The sequence below is a fragment of the Hypanus sabinus genome, chromosome 5, assembly GCF_030144855.1.
Source record: "Hypanus sabinus isolate sHypSab1 chromosome 5, sHypSab1.hap1, whole genome shotgun sequence".
Taxonomy (NCBI): Eukaryota; Metazoa; Chordata; class Chondrichthyes; order Myliobatiformes; family Dasyatidae; genus Hypanus; species Hypanus sabinus.
In genome coordinates, this window is record NC_082710.1 from 54828541 (window position 1) to 54846246 (window position 17706).

Genomic DNA, 17706 nt, shown 5'->3' on the forward strand with positions numbered 1-17706 from the left:
TCTACAGGAAGAAGCACTGTCGACGTTTCGGGCTGACACCCTTCGTCCTGATGAATGATCTTGGCCCGAAACGTCGACAGTACTTCTCCTTATAGATGCTACCTGGCCTGCTGCATCCCACCAGCATTTTGTGTGTGTTGCTTGAATTTCCAGCATCTGCAGATTTCCTCGTGTTTGCTTTTTAAGATCCTTCAGAGAAGCTGGAATACTTTTTTTTTCCATCTTGAACAGAATTCTATTTAAAGATTTCCATTTGAAGAAAATTGTTACTGCTAAAGCTGCCTCATTTAGCAAATGCAGTACCCATTTTTGATATTGTTTGTTCCTTCATCAATTTTTTTTTACTCAATCCAAACTGTTGCACGTTTGTTGGTGACTGTGTAGAATGCACTGCCAGTGAAGGTGGTAGAGGCGGATACAATAGGGCCTTTTAAGAGACTCTTAGATAGTCACATGGAGCTTAGAAAAATAGAGGGCTATGAGGTAGGAAAATTTTAGGCAGTTTCTTGAGTAGGTTACATGGTCTGCACAACATTATGGGCCGAAGGGCCTGTAATGCACTGTAGATTTCTGTGTTTCTATTCCTCCCAGAAGAAAGGAATTTGAATTGGGGATGCTAAGCATCCAATCCAACATGGAGCATTTTTCATTTTTAAAATCTTCTTTATTAATTATTATTGAAGAGTAAAAAAATACATTAAGGTAATCAAGTCAATATGTCATTATGTACAATGAAGAATTAAATTAGCAAATAACTGATTAATAAGCTAAACAATATATCAATAATAAGAAAAATAAAATATTAAGAATATTTTTTGAAAGAAAGAAAACAAAGAACCCCTACTAACTAAGAAAAAAAACTCTACTAATGTAAAATAAAATGGAAAAAAAACCCATTGGGAGCACAACCCTGGAGCTATACATCATACAAGCTTCCACAGAAGAAAAATATCAATCCACCAACTCAAATCCATTTAAACAAAAATCGGAAGGAAACCGTATTAATTAACTCAAATCAGATGATAGTAGCGTGCAGATGATAGAACCCCACCTTTTCTCAAAATCAGATCGAGGATCAAAAGTTCAACTTCTGATTTTCTCCAAACTAAGTCAAAGTATCTCCTGAGAGAACCATTGTATCAGAGTAGGAGCAGAAGCATCTTTCCAGTTCAACAAAATAGCCCTTCTGGCCAATAATGTAAAGAATGCAATTACATGTTGGTCTGAAAGAGAAATACCATGAATATATTGAGGGAGGACCATTTTAACAGGTTACATAATTCTATCAACACTTTTTCAGTTTGATCTCAACACTGAATTAATTTAAATCCTCTGCCAATGTGCCTGCGTCCCTGGAGGTGTGTGTAGGGAATTGTTAATTGTGAATTACAAGAAAATCTAAAGGAGCTTGAAACGATTGGCGTAATCAGTTGATTTGATTCCTGGTATTCTATCAATGAAGATTCTGATATTAAACGTTCAAATTGACTAATTGTGTAAGAAATCATTACTTGTGTAATTACTATTCAAAGTCTGTCATGAGCCTTTGTGGCTCATCAGGCCGGTGCTTATGCTGGTTTCTGTGGTGTGAGAGTACGAAACTCCCCCTCCGGCCCCCGGATCAGACGCGAGGTTGACCCCCCCAGCATTTTATTGCCGGTACCCATTTTCAGCTGGGTGGACTGGAGCATTGTGTGGTTAAGCTCCAAGACACACACGCCGCCTCAGCTGGGTTCGAACTCACGACCTTCAGGTCGCTAGTCGAACACCCTAACCACGCGCCACACATAATTACTATTGCATGAAGTGTTTTGGGAAACCTGGATCTTCCTTCCATCCTCTACCCTGTATTCACCTCTTTCCATAGGACTAAATGAATGCTTGGTGAACAATGGTGGTTGCTCTCACATTTGCCGGGATCTTCCCATTGATTATGAATGTGACTGCCCTGCTGGTTTTCAATTAGTTGATGAGAGGACCTGTGATGGTGAGTGTTGCTAGTCGAATCCTTGTTTGTAACGTATTTTCTGTCCTGTTAATGTAGTTAGATGGGGATGCATCCTGCTCTCTTTCACAGATATCAATGAATGCTTAAACACAGCAACTTGTAGCCAAATCTGCATCAACTTAAAAGGAAGCTATAAATGTGAATGTCACAAGGGGTATCATCTGGATCTGACCAATGGAGGGTGCAAGGCTGTAGGTACGTTTGTGCAATTCTGTTAAATGACCAATGATGTGGAAGTTTTTGGGTAGTGTTTTAAAAGCAAAATGGTGGCAATAAGGCAAGATTGCTTTTTAATACAAGAACTTAAATAGAATGATATGGTTTTTTAATCAAAAACTGTATTGGTAATTTATTTACAAAAATAAACCATGCAAAGCCTTGCTTGCGTTCATAGAAAATGTGTTAAGTAGTCTATTACAGTCCTTTAAAACGAATAGTACTGTTCCGCTGTGGTAAGACACTAATTCAGGGGCTTTCTCACCCGATCCAGCCCCTCACTGCCCAGCAGCAGAAGAACCCTAAACTGCGGTCCTTCCCCACCACCCCCTCACCAAGCCCTTGAGGTAGATGCACCCAGCTTCAGTGTGTCCCTCAACATGTACTCCTGCAGCGGGGAATGTGCCAGTCAGCAGCATTTCTCTGTCGACATCTCAATCCCGACAGAGTGTTTTCCCCAAGCTGGTAATCTTCCTGCAGTATGTGGTGTCTGCGTCCCTGAGAGCAGCCCTGGGAGGCCCTTCCCGTGTCCGGAACATCATACCCCCTAGTGGACTATAGTGGTGACAAAACCTTTGCTCACTGCTTTCCAGACTATGAGGGTGTGGAGAAATAGCCAAGGGCTTGTGTCACAGTTTATTCTGAGGAGCTGCATGACTTTTCTTTTAACCCATGAATAAATGGTAGGGGACAATGTACTTAATTAGACAATGACTAACCGCATCACTTTGCTACATCCTGTTGCCAAGATTTGGCAGCTTCCCATTAACCTTTTAATGCTCTTCTAATGCAATTTGTGGCTGAATCGATGTCATGGGCCACAGAGGTTTTGATAAGCACTTTTTGTATCTTTTTAACTGCTTAATATATTTGCATAAGTGCCGAAGGTGGTGGAATTAGACTGGAATATTCTTCTTCAGGCAAAGAGCCCTACTTACTCTTTACAAATCAGCATGATATTCGGAAGCTCGGGCTACATCGCCTTGAGTACACCCAGGTGGCCATGCGACTCAGAAATGCTGTAGCACTGGATGTTGATGTTGCAGAGGAGAAAATTTTTTGGGCTGACTTGATGCATCAGGCAATCTTTAGGTATGCACATTTATTTTAGAATGCTTGTGAAATGTAATATCAATGTTGTTGTTTTTAAAAGTTTATCATTCCTTCAGCTGATAGTTCTATTTTTGATTAAACTTCAGTGCAAACTACACTTAACATCAAATGCTGAGCAAGTTACTTTCTAACCAAAACTGCACTAGTTCCTTGTGAATTACATGTGTAAAGTCAATCACTTGCCTGAAGAATCTAGTTGATCAATATTTTCCTTAACTGAACTGGAAAGGCTCTATTGTATATCTCCTGCTAGCAGCAATTTATGTGACACTGGCTTGTATTGCAATAGTACACCTTACATTGTGAGTTAATTGTTCTTTCTGACATCACAAATTTGCATTTTGTTTGCTCTTGGCAACAGTGGACATGGGAAACTTGATTCAGACAATCACCTTTTGCTTTTTAACAGCATGTCCTTGAACAAATACAGAAGTGCTCCAGGTTACTCTTTGCTTGTTAAGAATTTGAGCATTCCGTCAGGAATTGCAGTGGATTGGATCTACAAGCACGTGTACTGGACTGATCGTGGTGCTAAAACAATATCTGTGGCTACAATGGATGGATCTAAGAGGAAGACCCTTTTTGACAACAACATGACAAAACCGGCCTCTATAGCAGTTGATCCGTTATCAGGGTATCTCTGTTAATGACTTGCAGGAAGCTTTGTCATGCATAATACAATAATGCAGCATAATTTGCAGTCTAACTTTTAAAGCTGCATATGGTATTTTAAATAATCTAACTTGATTAAACTGACTTGCTCTTGAATTCTCAAGTGTCTGGTAGTACAACTGTGAGCAAAACTCCTAAGGGAAGGAAGCTTTCCTATTTTAGAAAAGAAAGCACTGAATATTAAGCATTAACTGCTTAGAAATGATTGCAGCATTCAGCTCCAGGAGCTTAACTGAATGGTCACATAAACACAGCCTCTTGAAACAGAAAACTCAAGGAGATCTGCAGATGCTGGAAATTCAAGCAACACACAAAATGCTGGTGGAACACAGCAGGCCAGGCAGCATCTATAGGGAGAGGTACAGTCGACGTTTCGGGCCGTTAAGGGTCTCGGCTTGAAACATCGACTGTACTTCTTCCTATAGATGCTGCCGGACCTTCTGCGTTCCACCAGCGTTTTGTGCATGTCACTTGAAATAGAATAGTGTGAGGGTTGCTGGCAGTGGACAGAAGGAAGAGCGGGGAGGTCAGTCACAGGAACATTTCATAAAATATATCAGGGCAGGGATTTAAATGGTAGATGTGAATTATGTTTTCTGTGAAACTTGTTCAAAGCAGCACCTGATGATTTATAGTTGGGCTAACTTCAATTATGAAATCCAAATCAATTTTTAGTCAATTGCATATTGATTTATCTTTGTCATTAAGCTTTTTCAGTCTACTGTTGAATTTGATTGTTTTGGTCTGTTCATAAGCTCAATTTTAATTCTTTAGATATATTTACTGGTCTGATTGGGGTGAACCGGCAAAGATAGAGAAAGCAGGAATGAATGGTGTTGATCGCAAGGTCCTGGTTGATACGGAGATTCAGAGACCAAGTGGCATTGCACTTGGTAAGGTAACTCCTCAAAAGCATCATCTGTGCGTTGAATTGAGCTTGGATTTACAATCTAAATTCTTCCCCAGACACTGTGAAAAATTACCTTTATTGGGTTGACTCAAAGTTGCATACACTGTCCAGTGTAGGCCTGAATGGACAGGATAGAAGAACTGTGCTTTCTTCACAAAGTTACCTTTCTTGGCCTTGCAGCGTTGCAGTATTTGAGGTAAGGTTGTTTTAGCTATTGACTACTATTAATTGCCAAAAACTGACTTTTGGATTTAACATCTAGAGTTGTTTACAAAATTGCAGTGTACCCTGCGTGTACATTAATGCATCCCTTCGTATACAAATATTTATCTAAACTGAAGCTGCCAATTAGTCACTGATTTTATTTTTAGCTTCATGCCACTAGCATGGTAAATGAAGGAATTAAAATTCTTAAAACTTGGGGTGGCACAACATTGTGAACCAAACGGGCTGAATTGTCCTGTAATGTTCTATGTAAAACCACTTTTGACCAACAGTTTTGAATAAATGTACCCAAATTTGAGTTCAATTTTGCTCTTTTGAATTAAGATGTTCTGAATTGCTCTTAAGTGTACTTGATAATTTGGAGTAAACAAGTCTGAATCTAATAGCAATATAAATTTGACCACGTTGCACATCAAATTCTGGTGGAGGGGATGAACTTTACTCAAATTTTGTCTGCCTCTCCACCTATAAACCTTAGATAGAATGTTGTTTTAATCTCCTCATTTTCACTGTTTTAACTGCTTGTTGGAATTGATGAGTTTGCCATATCTGTTTCCATTAATGTGGACAAATTTCATAATTCTGGCCATGGACTTTTGTTTTTTTTTGTTGTTTAAGAAATAAGCACCAGAAACATTTAGCAGGTCTGTGGAGAGAGACACTTTAGATAAAATGCCCTTGTTTTTTCACTTGAGATTTTTTTTCCCATTCGCTCAGGTAGCATAAAAATGTTTCAACCATTCCAGTGTGCATAAACCCCCACCACAGGTTTCCAATGTAGAAACAATTTCATTACCATTTAACATAAAGTGCCTAAATTTAAACTCAAGACTAGGTTTATATATGCACAATTTGAAGCTTACACAAAGTAACCGTAAACTTCAAAGCATTTTTAAATGTGAGCAGCCTTTATGGTGGGTATTCTATAGTACATTAAACAAGAGAAATCTACTTTTCCAATGATTACATGTGAATACTATAACTACATTTACTTTTTCCAGGATCGTGTCTTCTGGTCCAATAGAGACACTGAAACAATTTATGGAGCCAACAAATTCACGGGAGCAGATCTTCAGGCTCTAGCTTCTAATCTTCAGAAATTTCAGGATCTCGTAATTTATCATGAATTAATCCAGCCTTTTGGTAAGTGGTCTCTGAACTACTGAGTTGTCCTTGAGGTAGCAGTAAAGTTTGGTTTTGGCCTCAAAGTGTCAATTTTAGCATTTTTACAGTATAGTTTTCAGATGGTTGAATGACTGCTTCCTTGTCATGTGCCCTTGTCAAACATTTCTAATATTGCTGACAAACATGATATTGCATCCAGTGTCTTAGCTGGAGAATTAGCTTCCACGGACTAGGAGCTTTAGGAGCTTAATGAATTATACAGGTAACTGGCTGCAGAATATTGAACATTATTAACTTTGGGTGGGTAAGTTTGGTACTTTTCGGTTTAGGGTGCTAATCCTGATCTGTTTAATGATTGGCTTGACTAGATTATGCAATGCAGAACAGTGTTCACCATTTTAAAAGCTAGAGATATATCCCTAAAATCCACCAGATTGCAGTTTAGTTAAACTCATTAGCTTTAGTCAAAATTAATTAAACAAAATTGCTTAACGGTGATTGAATCTGTCTGAGAAGATTTGGATGATCAGTTGCTGCAGGACTTCTGATTGCAAAGTTTAACCTTAATTATGTGCAAGTATTTTATCTTGTATAACCTACTGCAACCAGTCACCTTTCATCTGGAAACTGTGCAGGGAAGAACTGGTGCAATGACACTTTGAAAGCAGGCTGTGAGTACATGTGCCTCCCTGCTCCTCAGAAAGATGGTTCAACTCCGAAATATTCCTGTGTGTGTCCAACTGGAATGGAAGTGAATGAGCGATGGTGTAGAACAGGTGACACTCTTTTGACTGTTGTCTAATTTGCACATTATTTTAATTCTAAAGTTCAATGATTTGACCTCCAAAAGCAACTTGAGTCTACATCTTAAACGTTCATGCTTGGAGATTTGGAATGGATATTGATTAACAAAGTGAGTGGTTCAGTAGAACAGCCAATGCAGATTTAAAGCAGAAACTTGAACAAATTTTGAAGTTGTAAATTGAAGGTTGATTTATTGGCTAAGACATTGCATGGTTTAAAGTTAGTTTTTGAATATGAGAGTACTGATTAGAGCTTTGTACCAGCTGTGCATGTTTTTTTCAGATATTAGATCATGTCAGATTCATGAGATCAGCTGTGGTTCTGGATCTCATCAATGCATTCCTGTCTCCTGGAAATGTGATGGTGAAAAGGATTGTGCTAATGGAGGCGATGAGGAAAATTGTAGTAAGCTTTATATTTACTCCTTATCTACTCTTGCTATTAATGTTAATTTTGTAATCCTTTATATTATTTTCAACTTTATTCAATTAAAGATGCCAATTCCTAATTGTAACTCTCAGTACTGTTGTCATCATAAAGATTAAATATTGGTGCCAGAATCATAATATTTTTAAACATATAGAAATATTGTTAGAAGTGCCACTTGATATGACATGGGTGAAAACCAAAATTATGGTGGTGTTGCCAATATTGCTAATGAGTAGTTGTGGGTTAGTTGCATTTAAAAAAAATCACTTGCTGCTTAAATCCCTTGACCCTCCTTCAAATTGTCCTATTAGGCTGGAATTTCAATTTTCACACCTTCAAATGTGAGTCTCCTGAATTTGCAGTAAAGACCTTTATTTTGTAAATGCTTGATGAAGGTGCATTGTGCTCATCAGTTCTGAATGGGTCTTGATTACTTTGCTCTACAGAGCAGAAAATTTAAAACACTTTGTTCTCCCCAGGCACTTTCACTTGCAGTAATGTGGAATTTACTTGCTCAAGTGGCAGATGCATTTCTAAATCCTTTATTTGTAATGGTGAAGATGATTGCGGTGATGGAAGTGATGAGAAAGGCTGTACTCGCTTGACCTGTGGATCACACGCGTTTCAGTGTAGTAATATGGAATGTATACCATTAAGCTGGTTGTGTGACAACAACGTTGACTGTCCAGACAAATCTGATGAATCGGTGGAACACTGTGGCCATACTCTTCCTTCTCTTCCTCTTCCTCCTAACTGTCCTTTCAATGAAATGCGCTGCAGTTCAGGAGAATGTATTCATTACCATTGGTTCTGTGATGGAGATAATGACTGCAAGGATGGAAGTGATGAAATCAACTGTCGTAAGTAAAATGCTTCTGTGGCTTTGTAAGCATTGGCTGTCTGAATGTTTCGGTTCCACTGGTAGAAATCTGGAGTATTAAAACCTCCTACTAAAAAGAACGTAATGGGTCAGGTAGTGGGAGGCAGGCAGCTGCAAGGTAATTTTGCAGCTCTATAAAACCCTGGTTAGGCCACACTAGGAATATTGTGTTCCACTCTAGTTGCCACACTATAGGAAGGATATGATATTCAAGCAGAAATTGGTCATTCAGCCCATTGAGTCTGCTCCACCATCCCATCATGGCTGATTTATTATGTCTATCAATCCCATTTTCCTACCTTCTCCCCATAACCTTTTATACCCTGTCTAATTAAGAACCTATCAACATCCATTTAATCAGGCCATCAGTTAATTGGGGCAGTCACTCATTCTGATAGTGATGAGAGTATCAACAGGACTGTGTAGCCTTGAGACTTACAAAGTGAAAACTAACAGGAGACAAGCAATATAGCCTACCATAGACAACACACACAAAATGCTGGTGGAACACAGCAGGCCAGGCAGCATCTATAGTGAGAAGCGCTGACAACGTTTCGGGCAGAGACACTTCATCAGGACTAACCGAAAGAAAAGATAGTAAGAGATTTGAAAATAGTGGGGGGAGGGGGAAATGCAAAATAATAGGAGAAGACCGGAGGGGGTGGGATGAAGCTAACAGGTGGAAAGGTGATTGGCTTTCATGGTGGATGATGCCAGCATAGTGTTTATGGATGGCATGGAAAACTCAAACATATCAAGAGTAAAATAGTGTTAAATAACAATGCCACATGCAAATTCTACAAAGCCCATCCGGTTCTGTGATAAAGTAGGCAGTGAGATAGATTGCATGCAGGCTGAAGGGATTCTTTCCAAGGTGGAGTGCAGCCCATGGACAACACCAGTAGTCCTAGCAACCAAGAGGAATGGGTCTGTCACGATTTCTGCTTTCCTGCTGCTCTTTTTAGTGGAACACCCTTCTGTGTATTGAAAGTAGACACTAGTGGTTGATGATCAGTAAAGAGGGTAAACTCTCTCCCATACAACTTCTGGTTGAAATGTTTTGCAGCCAAACCAGATTCAAGGCCTCTGTCAATCTGTGTGCAATTTTTCTCTACAGCAGTAAGAGAACATGATGCAAAGGCTAAGGGGCGTTCGTTTCCATCACTTGAAATGTGATGTGACTGTACAATGTGGAGTACAGTGTCTGAGGTCATCATTTCCTTTGCCTGTTGGAAAGCCACCTCGTGCTGCTTTGTCCATTGACATTTCTGCCCACTCTGTAGTAACGAGTTCAAGGATTGGAGCACAGTAGTTAGGTTTCGCAGGTACCTGTTGTAGTAATCCTAAAAATGACCACAATTGCTTTGGCCTTGAGGCATCCACCAGAGCTTGAAGTTTTTCAGCATGTTCTGAAGTTCAGCATCCGTTTTCGGAAGTAGTGCATAAGGCACTAGGTGCGTTTTATTGAATCTTGGTGTTGTTGCTTCATCCTGTTCAATTCTGGCCTTAATGCCTTTTGAGTTTACTAATACCCTTCTCAAACACCTTCTCATTAGCATTAAGCAGTTGTGCCAGTCTCTGGTTAGTGCTACCATTTGGTCTGCTGTTGCCTGTTGGTGTCACACTGAGAGCTTTGATTGAGTGCCAGTCTAGATGGATTTTTCTCAACCATTCACGTCTGAAAAGCGCTGGCCCTCCACTTTTCAACACAAAGTGCTAGCTGCTGTGTTTGGCCTCTGTACATCAAATTAACTTTCAGTTTGCCTTTTGGAGACACATTTTTTTGCCTGTGGTTTTTTTTTTGGCATTACTGAAGTCTTTTCTAATGGTAGCTTGGAAAACAATCTTTTGTAGTCAGCCTCTGAAATTAAAGACAAAGCTGACCCCGTATCCAGCTCCATTTTCAGCGTTACACCAGACACATCTATTGTGATCCAAATGAATTTGTGATCTGCTTCAGTAATGCTGTGCCGTTCTAGGCATGACAGCTCACCTTTGCCAGGCTCTGTGTTGTCTGATACTGTTTCACATTTATTCACTTATGCAGTTGTTTAGTTTTGTGTTTGACACTTTTTACTGGGAGGCCTCTTTGTGCCTTTTGTCTGGTTTGTACACTCTCTCTAGGTGGCCTTGTCTGTAACACTCTCTGCAAGCTTTTTCTTTAAACCAACAGTCATTTGCATTATGGGAGGATTTGTCACGTTAATAAAATGTTTGGCTTTTTGCACCATTTATGGACATTTTGTACATTCAGCATTCTATACTCTTCTTCTATAGTTCTGACACATGCATTTCTGCTGTTTCCAATGATATTGCAATGGTCAATGCCCATTCTAAGGTGGGTCTCTTTCTGCCAGTAGCCTCATCTGATTGCTTTGGCCTTGCATGCCACATTCAAGCCTGTTCCTTAATGCATTAGAAAATCCATCACTAAAGTCACCGTATTCGGAAAGTTTGCACAGTTCTACAATTCAGAAATGCTTTCATCCTCTGATTACATGTGTCAAATCTACATCTCTCAGCTATTACCAGTGGTTTGGGGGCTCAAGTGATTCTGTAGAATTGAAAGAATTTCATCAAGCATCTTGCTTGCTGGCTTTTCAGGAGTTGGTAAGTTGTGTAAGAGCCAGCATGTTTAGCACCTGTTACATGTGGAGGCTTTCTTTTCTCTGTCTACGTTGTTCACATCACAATACAATCCAGTCCTCTCAAATACAGTCCCCATTTACGCTATCAAGTTCATCAACTTTCCTGACTAAGGCCATCGTCAATTTATTTTGACTTTAACTTTTCTAGTTGTGTATCTTTCACTGTGTACTATGTGGTTACTCATGTGTCCCTTTGTCAGGATCCCTGACCACTTCTCCATACTATTTAACTCTTTCCTCTCTATTGCTTCCTCTGAATTCTGTCATCCTGTAACTCAGTGCCGTTGCTGATATTCACTGACTTTTTGATTCATAGTCATCGCTAATTTATTTTGTCTGCACAACTGCACATCAGTTAAAATAAATCACATACGTGGAGATGGCTTTAACTGGCAGCACAGTGAGAAAGAGAGAACAATGTGCATGCACAGATAGCAGATCACTGTGCATGGGTAAGTTAACAGTCCATCAGTAGTGGTAAGGAGAGTCATTGGTCTAAAAGAAATAGCTCCATACATTACAGTAACCAATGAAGGCACCAGTAAAACCCACATGGGTGGCAACCACCATCTGACTTGGGGACCATATGGCGGGGCGAAGCCCAGGGGCTATTTGACCAATGTGCAATGCTAACTCTTTCTATGTTGGCAAACTCAGCCTTTGCAGTTGCCAGCTTTTCTCGGCCCAGTCTACACACGGGCATAGACTAGTGGGCCAGTTTGGAAATGTGGTGCTCGACACCATGTTTTGTGACTGTTGTGGAGACCGTGGGCTTGGTGAGGTTTGGGAATTCGCTAAGCAGTCGAGTAAGCATGCGTTTGCCAGCTGTCATGGGGAACTTGCTGGGGAAGCAGTAATGACCGAAAGTCCTTGACATCCACAAGCCGGCAGTTCTTACGAGTGACTAATAGTCCTTGGGCACACAGAAAATCTGCCGCAAACAGAGCTCTAGCTACTTCAGACAGGACGAAGTCCTATGTGTAACGTGACCCACTGAAGCAAAGTGAAGCCTATCATGTCCCATCAGTCTGGATCTTGTTGCCGTTGGTGTCCTGCTGCGAGATTTCTTTTCTCTTTACCTTTTCATCAATAGTCGATGCCGACAGCGCACTCCCTTGAGCACCCATGTCACACAAGAAGCTTCGCCATGTAAAGGTGTCTGTATTCTACAGTAGACTACCCTGGCAACTGGAACCCATGGTGTTCTCAAACCTCTGTTGTCCTAATGCAGTGGCTCTATTGCAATTGCAAGGCAGTAAGCACTTCCTTGACTTCCTACCAAAACAAGCACAGGCCTGGCATCGTCTGTTTCACAAGCATGTGCGTCCTTGCAGATCAGGCTTATTGAGGTAGAGAAAGGAGGAAGAATGATGTATTGCTCCGCGGCTTAGTGTAGACTGTCGGCTATTTTAGCAAGGTCCCTGTCACAGGTGCGTTAGCAAGGGCTATATGAACTTGATCAGGCATTTTCTGCATGAAGAAGTTCTTTAAAAATAAAACGAGAATGATGATTTCCCAAGAGAGACAGCATGTGACCCAATAGTTCTGAAGGCTGAATATCACCAAGGCCAGGCAAGGAGAGCAACTGTTTGGTGCACTCAGACTCCGACAGTCCAAAGTGAAAAGTGAGTTTTCAGTGATTTGGTATTTGTTGTGGTCAGGCAGGTACTTGAGTAGACTAGCCACTCTCACAGCCCTAGAGGTGCTACCACATAGAAATGTTTGGCAGTGTCAGCAGAGATTTCTCAAAGCGCAAATTGAGCCTCCACTTGTATGAACCAAGAGACGACATTTTTCTCCCAAAACTCCAGCAGTTTCAAAGCAACTGTGTTGGCTGACATGTTCAATAATTCTGGAATCATCCTAGAGCATTGGGGTCACCAGTGTAGGTTTTCACAAATAGAATGGTGGAGGCATTTTATGTTTCAGAAAAGTTGTAGCAATTAATTTATTGAACACCATAAAACTAAACTCAGTGTGCTAGAAACCCTTTATGTAATTACATCATCGAGTTAGACCACCCTCTTAAAGTGAAACCCCAACTCGGTGTTAGTGGTTGTGAATTATGTACATTCCCACCAATGACGTTACCCTACATAAGGATTCGACATCTTCTGATCCATTGTCAGTTCTTTCTAAGGATTTGATGTAATTTTTTTTATCAACAGAGCCACCGTCTTCCTCCCCACCTATTGTGATACAATGTGTATCCTTGGATGTTAAATTCTTCGCTACGATCTTCTTTCAGCCACAACTCATGATACCCATATTATCATACATGCCATTCTCTGTACCAACAGAGACAATATAGGCCTCTGTACCTCCCTCTGCAATTGGATCCTTGACTTCCTAACTGAAAGACCACAATCTGTGCAGATTGGTGATAACATATCCTCCTCACTGACAATCAACACTGGTGCACCTCAGGGGGGTGTGCTTAGCCCACTGCTCTACTCTCTATATACACATGATTGTGGCTAGGCGTAGCTCAAATACCATCTATAAATTGCTGATGGTACAACCTTTGTTGGTGGAATCTCAGGTGGTGACAAAAGGGTGTACAGGAGTGAGATATGCCAACTAGTGGAGTGGTGCCACAGCAACAACCTGGCACTCAATGTCAGTAAAACAAAAGAGCTGATTGTGGACTTCAGGAAGGGTAAGACGAAGAAACACATACCAATCCTCGTAGAGGGATCTGAAGCAGAGAGAGTGAGCAGTTTCAAGTTCCTGTGTGTCAAGATCTCGGAGGATCTAACCTGGTCTCAACATATTGATGTAGTTTATAAAGAAGGCAAGACCGTGGCTATACTTCATTAGGAGTTTGAAGAGATTTGGTTTGTCAACAAATACACTCAAAAACTTCTATAGTTGTACTGTGGAGAGCAATCTGACAGGCTGCATCACTGTCTGGTATGGAGGGGCTACTGCACAGGACCAAAAGAAGCTGCAGAAGGTCATAAATCTAGTGAGCTCCATCTTGGGTACTAGCCTACAAAGCCAGGATGTCTTTAGGTAGTGGTATCCATTATTAAGGACCTCCAGCACCCAGGGCATGCCCTTTTCTCAATGTTACCATCAGGTAGGAAGTACAGAAGCCTGAAGACACACACTCAGCAATTCAGAAACAACTTTTTCTCCTCTGCCATTTGATTCCTAAATAAACATTGAATCTTTGTACACTACCTCACTTTTTTTTCAATATACAGTATTTGTTTTTTGCAATTTTTTTTAATCTACTCAATATATGTAATTGATTTACTTGTTAATTTATTATGATTTATTTATTTTTTTCTCTCTGCTAAATTATGTATTGCATTGAACTGCTGCTGCTAAGTTAACAGATTTCACATCACATGTCAGTGAAAATAAACCTGATTTTGATCTCTAATTGCACTACAAGATCATCTACTTCATGCTGCGTACGATGCGCATTCAAACATAATGCCTTCAGTCCAGTATTCGGCACCAGTTCCATTTTTTTTTCCCCTGTTACACCTCACCTTATCCCACCGACTGCAATTTTGCCCTATCCTTTCTCAGTCCCACTACTTCACATTGCTTCAGTTTATATAGCTACTGCCCCCTCCTCAGCCCTGCCATTCCAGTACCCACCCCCTGTTAAATTAGTTTAAACCTCTAGCAAGCCAGCCTGTAAGGATATTGGTATCCCTTGGGTTCAGATGTAACTTGTCCTTTATGTACAGGTCATATCTTCCCAAGAAGAGATCCCAATTATCTAAAAAATCTTAAACCCTGCCCCCTGCACTAATTCCTCAGCCACACTTTCTTCTGCCTAATGATCCTATTCTTGTCCTCACTGGTGCATGGTACAGGCAGCAATCCAAAGATTACTATGCTGGGAGTCCTGCTTTTCAGTTTTCTATATTCTCTCTTGATGTGGAAGGTACAGAGGAGATTTACTGGGAACCTGCCAGAATTGGAGTGCATGTCTTAGGAAGGATAGGTTAAGTGAGCTAGGACTTTTCCCTTTGAGTAAAAGGAAGATGAGAGGTGAACTTGATAGGCAAGAACAAGCTAAGGGGCACAGATCAAGTGAATAGCCAGAGATAGTTTTCTCAGCGCAGAAATGTTTAATACAAGGAGACATAATTTTAAGACTGGAGGAAGGTGTAGGGGGTACGTAAGAGGTAATTTTTTTAAAGAGTGGTGGGTGCGTGGAATGTACTGCTAGTGTGATGGTAGAGGCAGATACTTCAGGAACATTTAAGAGACACATAGTGTAAAACACATAGATGGTAGGGAAAAGAGGGGTCTATGGGAGGGAAGCACTGGATTGATCTTGGAGTAGGTTAAAAGGTTGGCATAACATCATGGACTGATGGCCCTGTACTATGCCACCTCAAGCACTACTGCATTATTTTTGCCTTTTTGCACAATATCTATTGTAATAGTGTATTATACTGTACCACTCCTCCTGCAAAACAACAAATTTCATGACGTGTCAGTGATGATAAACCCAATTCTGAATCTATACTGCTGTGGGGACCAGTAGGTGATGGGTGGGGTGGGGAGGGTGGGTATTAAAGCATAGCCACACTAAATATTTTTGCTTAACTATGACCATTTGTCTCTTTAAGCTTCACAGACCTGTCAACCAGATTATTTTAGATGTGGTGATGGTTTCTGCATCCCTGAAAGCCATAAATGCAATGGATACAAAGACTGCACTGATGGAAGTGATGAAGATGGTTGTAAAAATGGTAAGAATATACTGTAGCTATTTGTATGCTGGTTTTAGTGACAAACTGAGGATCTGTTATTTAAGCCATTGACTGACTTGGCAACCAAATGATGTGTAAAGAGGCCTTGTGTTTGGATAATGGTCAACCACATCTGAGATCAAAAGCAGTACAAGTGAGCTCATTGCCAAAGCTGAGTTTCTAATCTTTTTTGGATCAAATGTTATCATTGACAAGTAACGTTTGTCCACTAGCTCACTAAAATGCAAAAATGGATTAGACATTGAATTATGTCGAATTACTGAAGGAACAATGATATGGAAATCTGCATGGTACTTCAGAGTGTGAAGGTGAACGTTAGAGCAACATCACCAGTAAACGGAGATGAAAATGTGTCATAAATAATACGTTCAACAGACTCTTTTCATGATCACAGTGGATGTTGCTTGCGCTGCTTGCCATAATGGTAGACTGAATGAACTTAGTGGAGAAAGTAAACTAGAAGTAGGCTAGTTAGTAGTAGGCTAGTTCTGGTCAAATTCTCTAGCTATCTATTCTGCTTGGAATTGTCTTTGTTAGGGGAAATTGAATTGAATGATCTTTATTGTCATTATACATAGGTACAATAAAACTCTGTTTGGCTTCCTCTTAGGCAATCAAACAAAGTGGTAGATAAAAACAAGACAGTAATAGAAAAACAGTATTAAATAGATAAGTAGCATAAAATAAGTTTCAGCAGCACCAGAATATCACAGTAATGCACAAAGTGCAGTTAGTGCAAGTATTTGAGTCCTTGTGTGTGCTCACAGTTTCAGTCATTGTTCTGTGGGAGTGGTGTGATGGAGGCCACAGCTCTGGGGTAGAAGCTGTTCCTCAGTCTGTTTGTTCTGGTTTTTAGTGTCCTGAACCTCTTGCTGGACGGAAGCAGGTCAAACAGGGAGTGGCTGGATTGTGTGGTGTCTCTGGTTATGCTGATTGCTTTCCTCCTGAGTCTGCTGGAACAGATGGTGTCCAGTCCTGGGAGCTCCATCCTGACAATTCGCTGGGCCGCCTTCACCACGCGATGCAGGTCTTGTCGCTCAGCGGCTGTGCAGCTGGCATACCACACTGTGGTGCTGTTGGTCAGGATGGGTTCAATTGTGCTTCTGTAGAAGTTAAGCAACAGCTTTTGTTGGAAGTTGGCCTGTTTCAGTTTTCTGAGGAAGAAGAGTTTTTGTTGTGCCTTTTTTTTTTTACAAGCATCGAGATGTTGATGGTCCATGTCAGCTGCTTTGACGACATAACTCCAAGGAACTTTTGGTGTTCCACACTTTCCACTACCTCCATGTATATGAAGGGGTGTGTATACTCTGTCCTTTGATCTCCTGAAGTCAATGATCATCTCTTTTGTTTTAGAAGTGTTAAGGACCAGGTCGTTGTCCTTACGCCACTCCATCTGATGATCCACCTCGAGCTGTTTCATCCTTGTCCAAGATCAGGCCAACCACTGTGGTATCTTCCGCAAATTTAATTATGGAATTGGAGGTGTAGATGGGAGTGCAGTCATGTGTGAAGGGTGTGTAGAGCATAGGGCTCAGCACACAGCCCTGTGGGGTGCCTGTTTTTAAGATGAGGGTGGTGGAGGTGTGCTTACCAACTCTGACTTGCTGTGGTCGGTCTGTGAGAAAGTCCATGACCCACGAGCACAGGGAGGAACCAAGGCCAAGAGTGTTGGAGATTAGAATGAGAGGGGATATTATTCAAATGTATGATCAGAATCAGGTTTAATGTCATTGGCACATGTGAAATGTTTTGTGGCCAAAGTACATTGCAATACATAAAACTATAATTTACAATAAGCAATATACTGTATATAAAATAATAGTTCAAAAATAGATGAAAAGTAGTGAGGTGGGGCACATGGGTTCATTGTCCATTCAGAAATGGAGGGTTAACAGCAGGAATTCAACTATGCTTGGTGTAGCCTTCAAGAG

General features: G+C 40.7%; 1 protein-coding gene across 1 annotated transcript in view; it reads left to right on the plus strand.

The window, feature by feature from the left end:
* The window catches only part of LOC132394159 (prolow-density lipoprotein receptor-related protein 1-like), a 68311-nt gene that overhangs the window by 15672 nt on the left and 34933 nt on the right, over window positions 1-17706 (plus strand). The window contains exons 8-18 of the mRNA XM_059969962.1: window positions 1868-1987; window positions 2078-2203; window positions 3145-3316; window positions 3747-3971; window positions 4784-4902; window positions 4976-5115; window positions 6146-6287; window positions 6905-7045; window positions 7356-7478; window positions 7982-8362; window positions 15632-15754. Of these exons, the coding sequence (XP_059825945.1) occupies window positions 1868-1987; window positions 2078-2203; window positions 3145-3316; window positions 3747-3971; window positions 4784-4902; window positions 4976-5115; window positions 6146-6287; window positions 6905-7045; window positions 7356-7478; window positions 7982-8362; window positions 15632-15754 (1812 nt within the window). The remainder of the gene's footprint in view (window positions 1-1867; window positions 1988-2077; window positions 2204-3144; window positions 3317-3746; window positions 3972-4783; window positions 4903-4975; window positions 5116-6145; window positions 6288-6904; window positions 7046-7355; window positions 7479-7981; window positions 8363-15631; window positions 15755-17706) is intronic.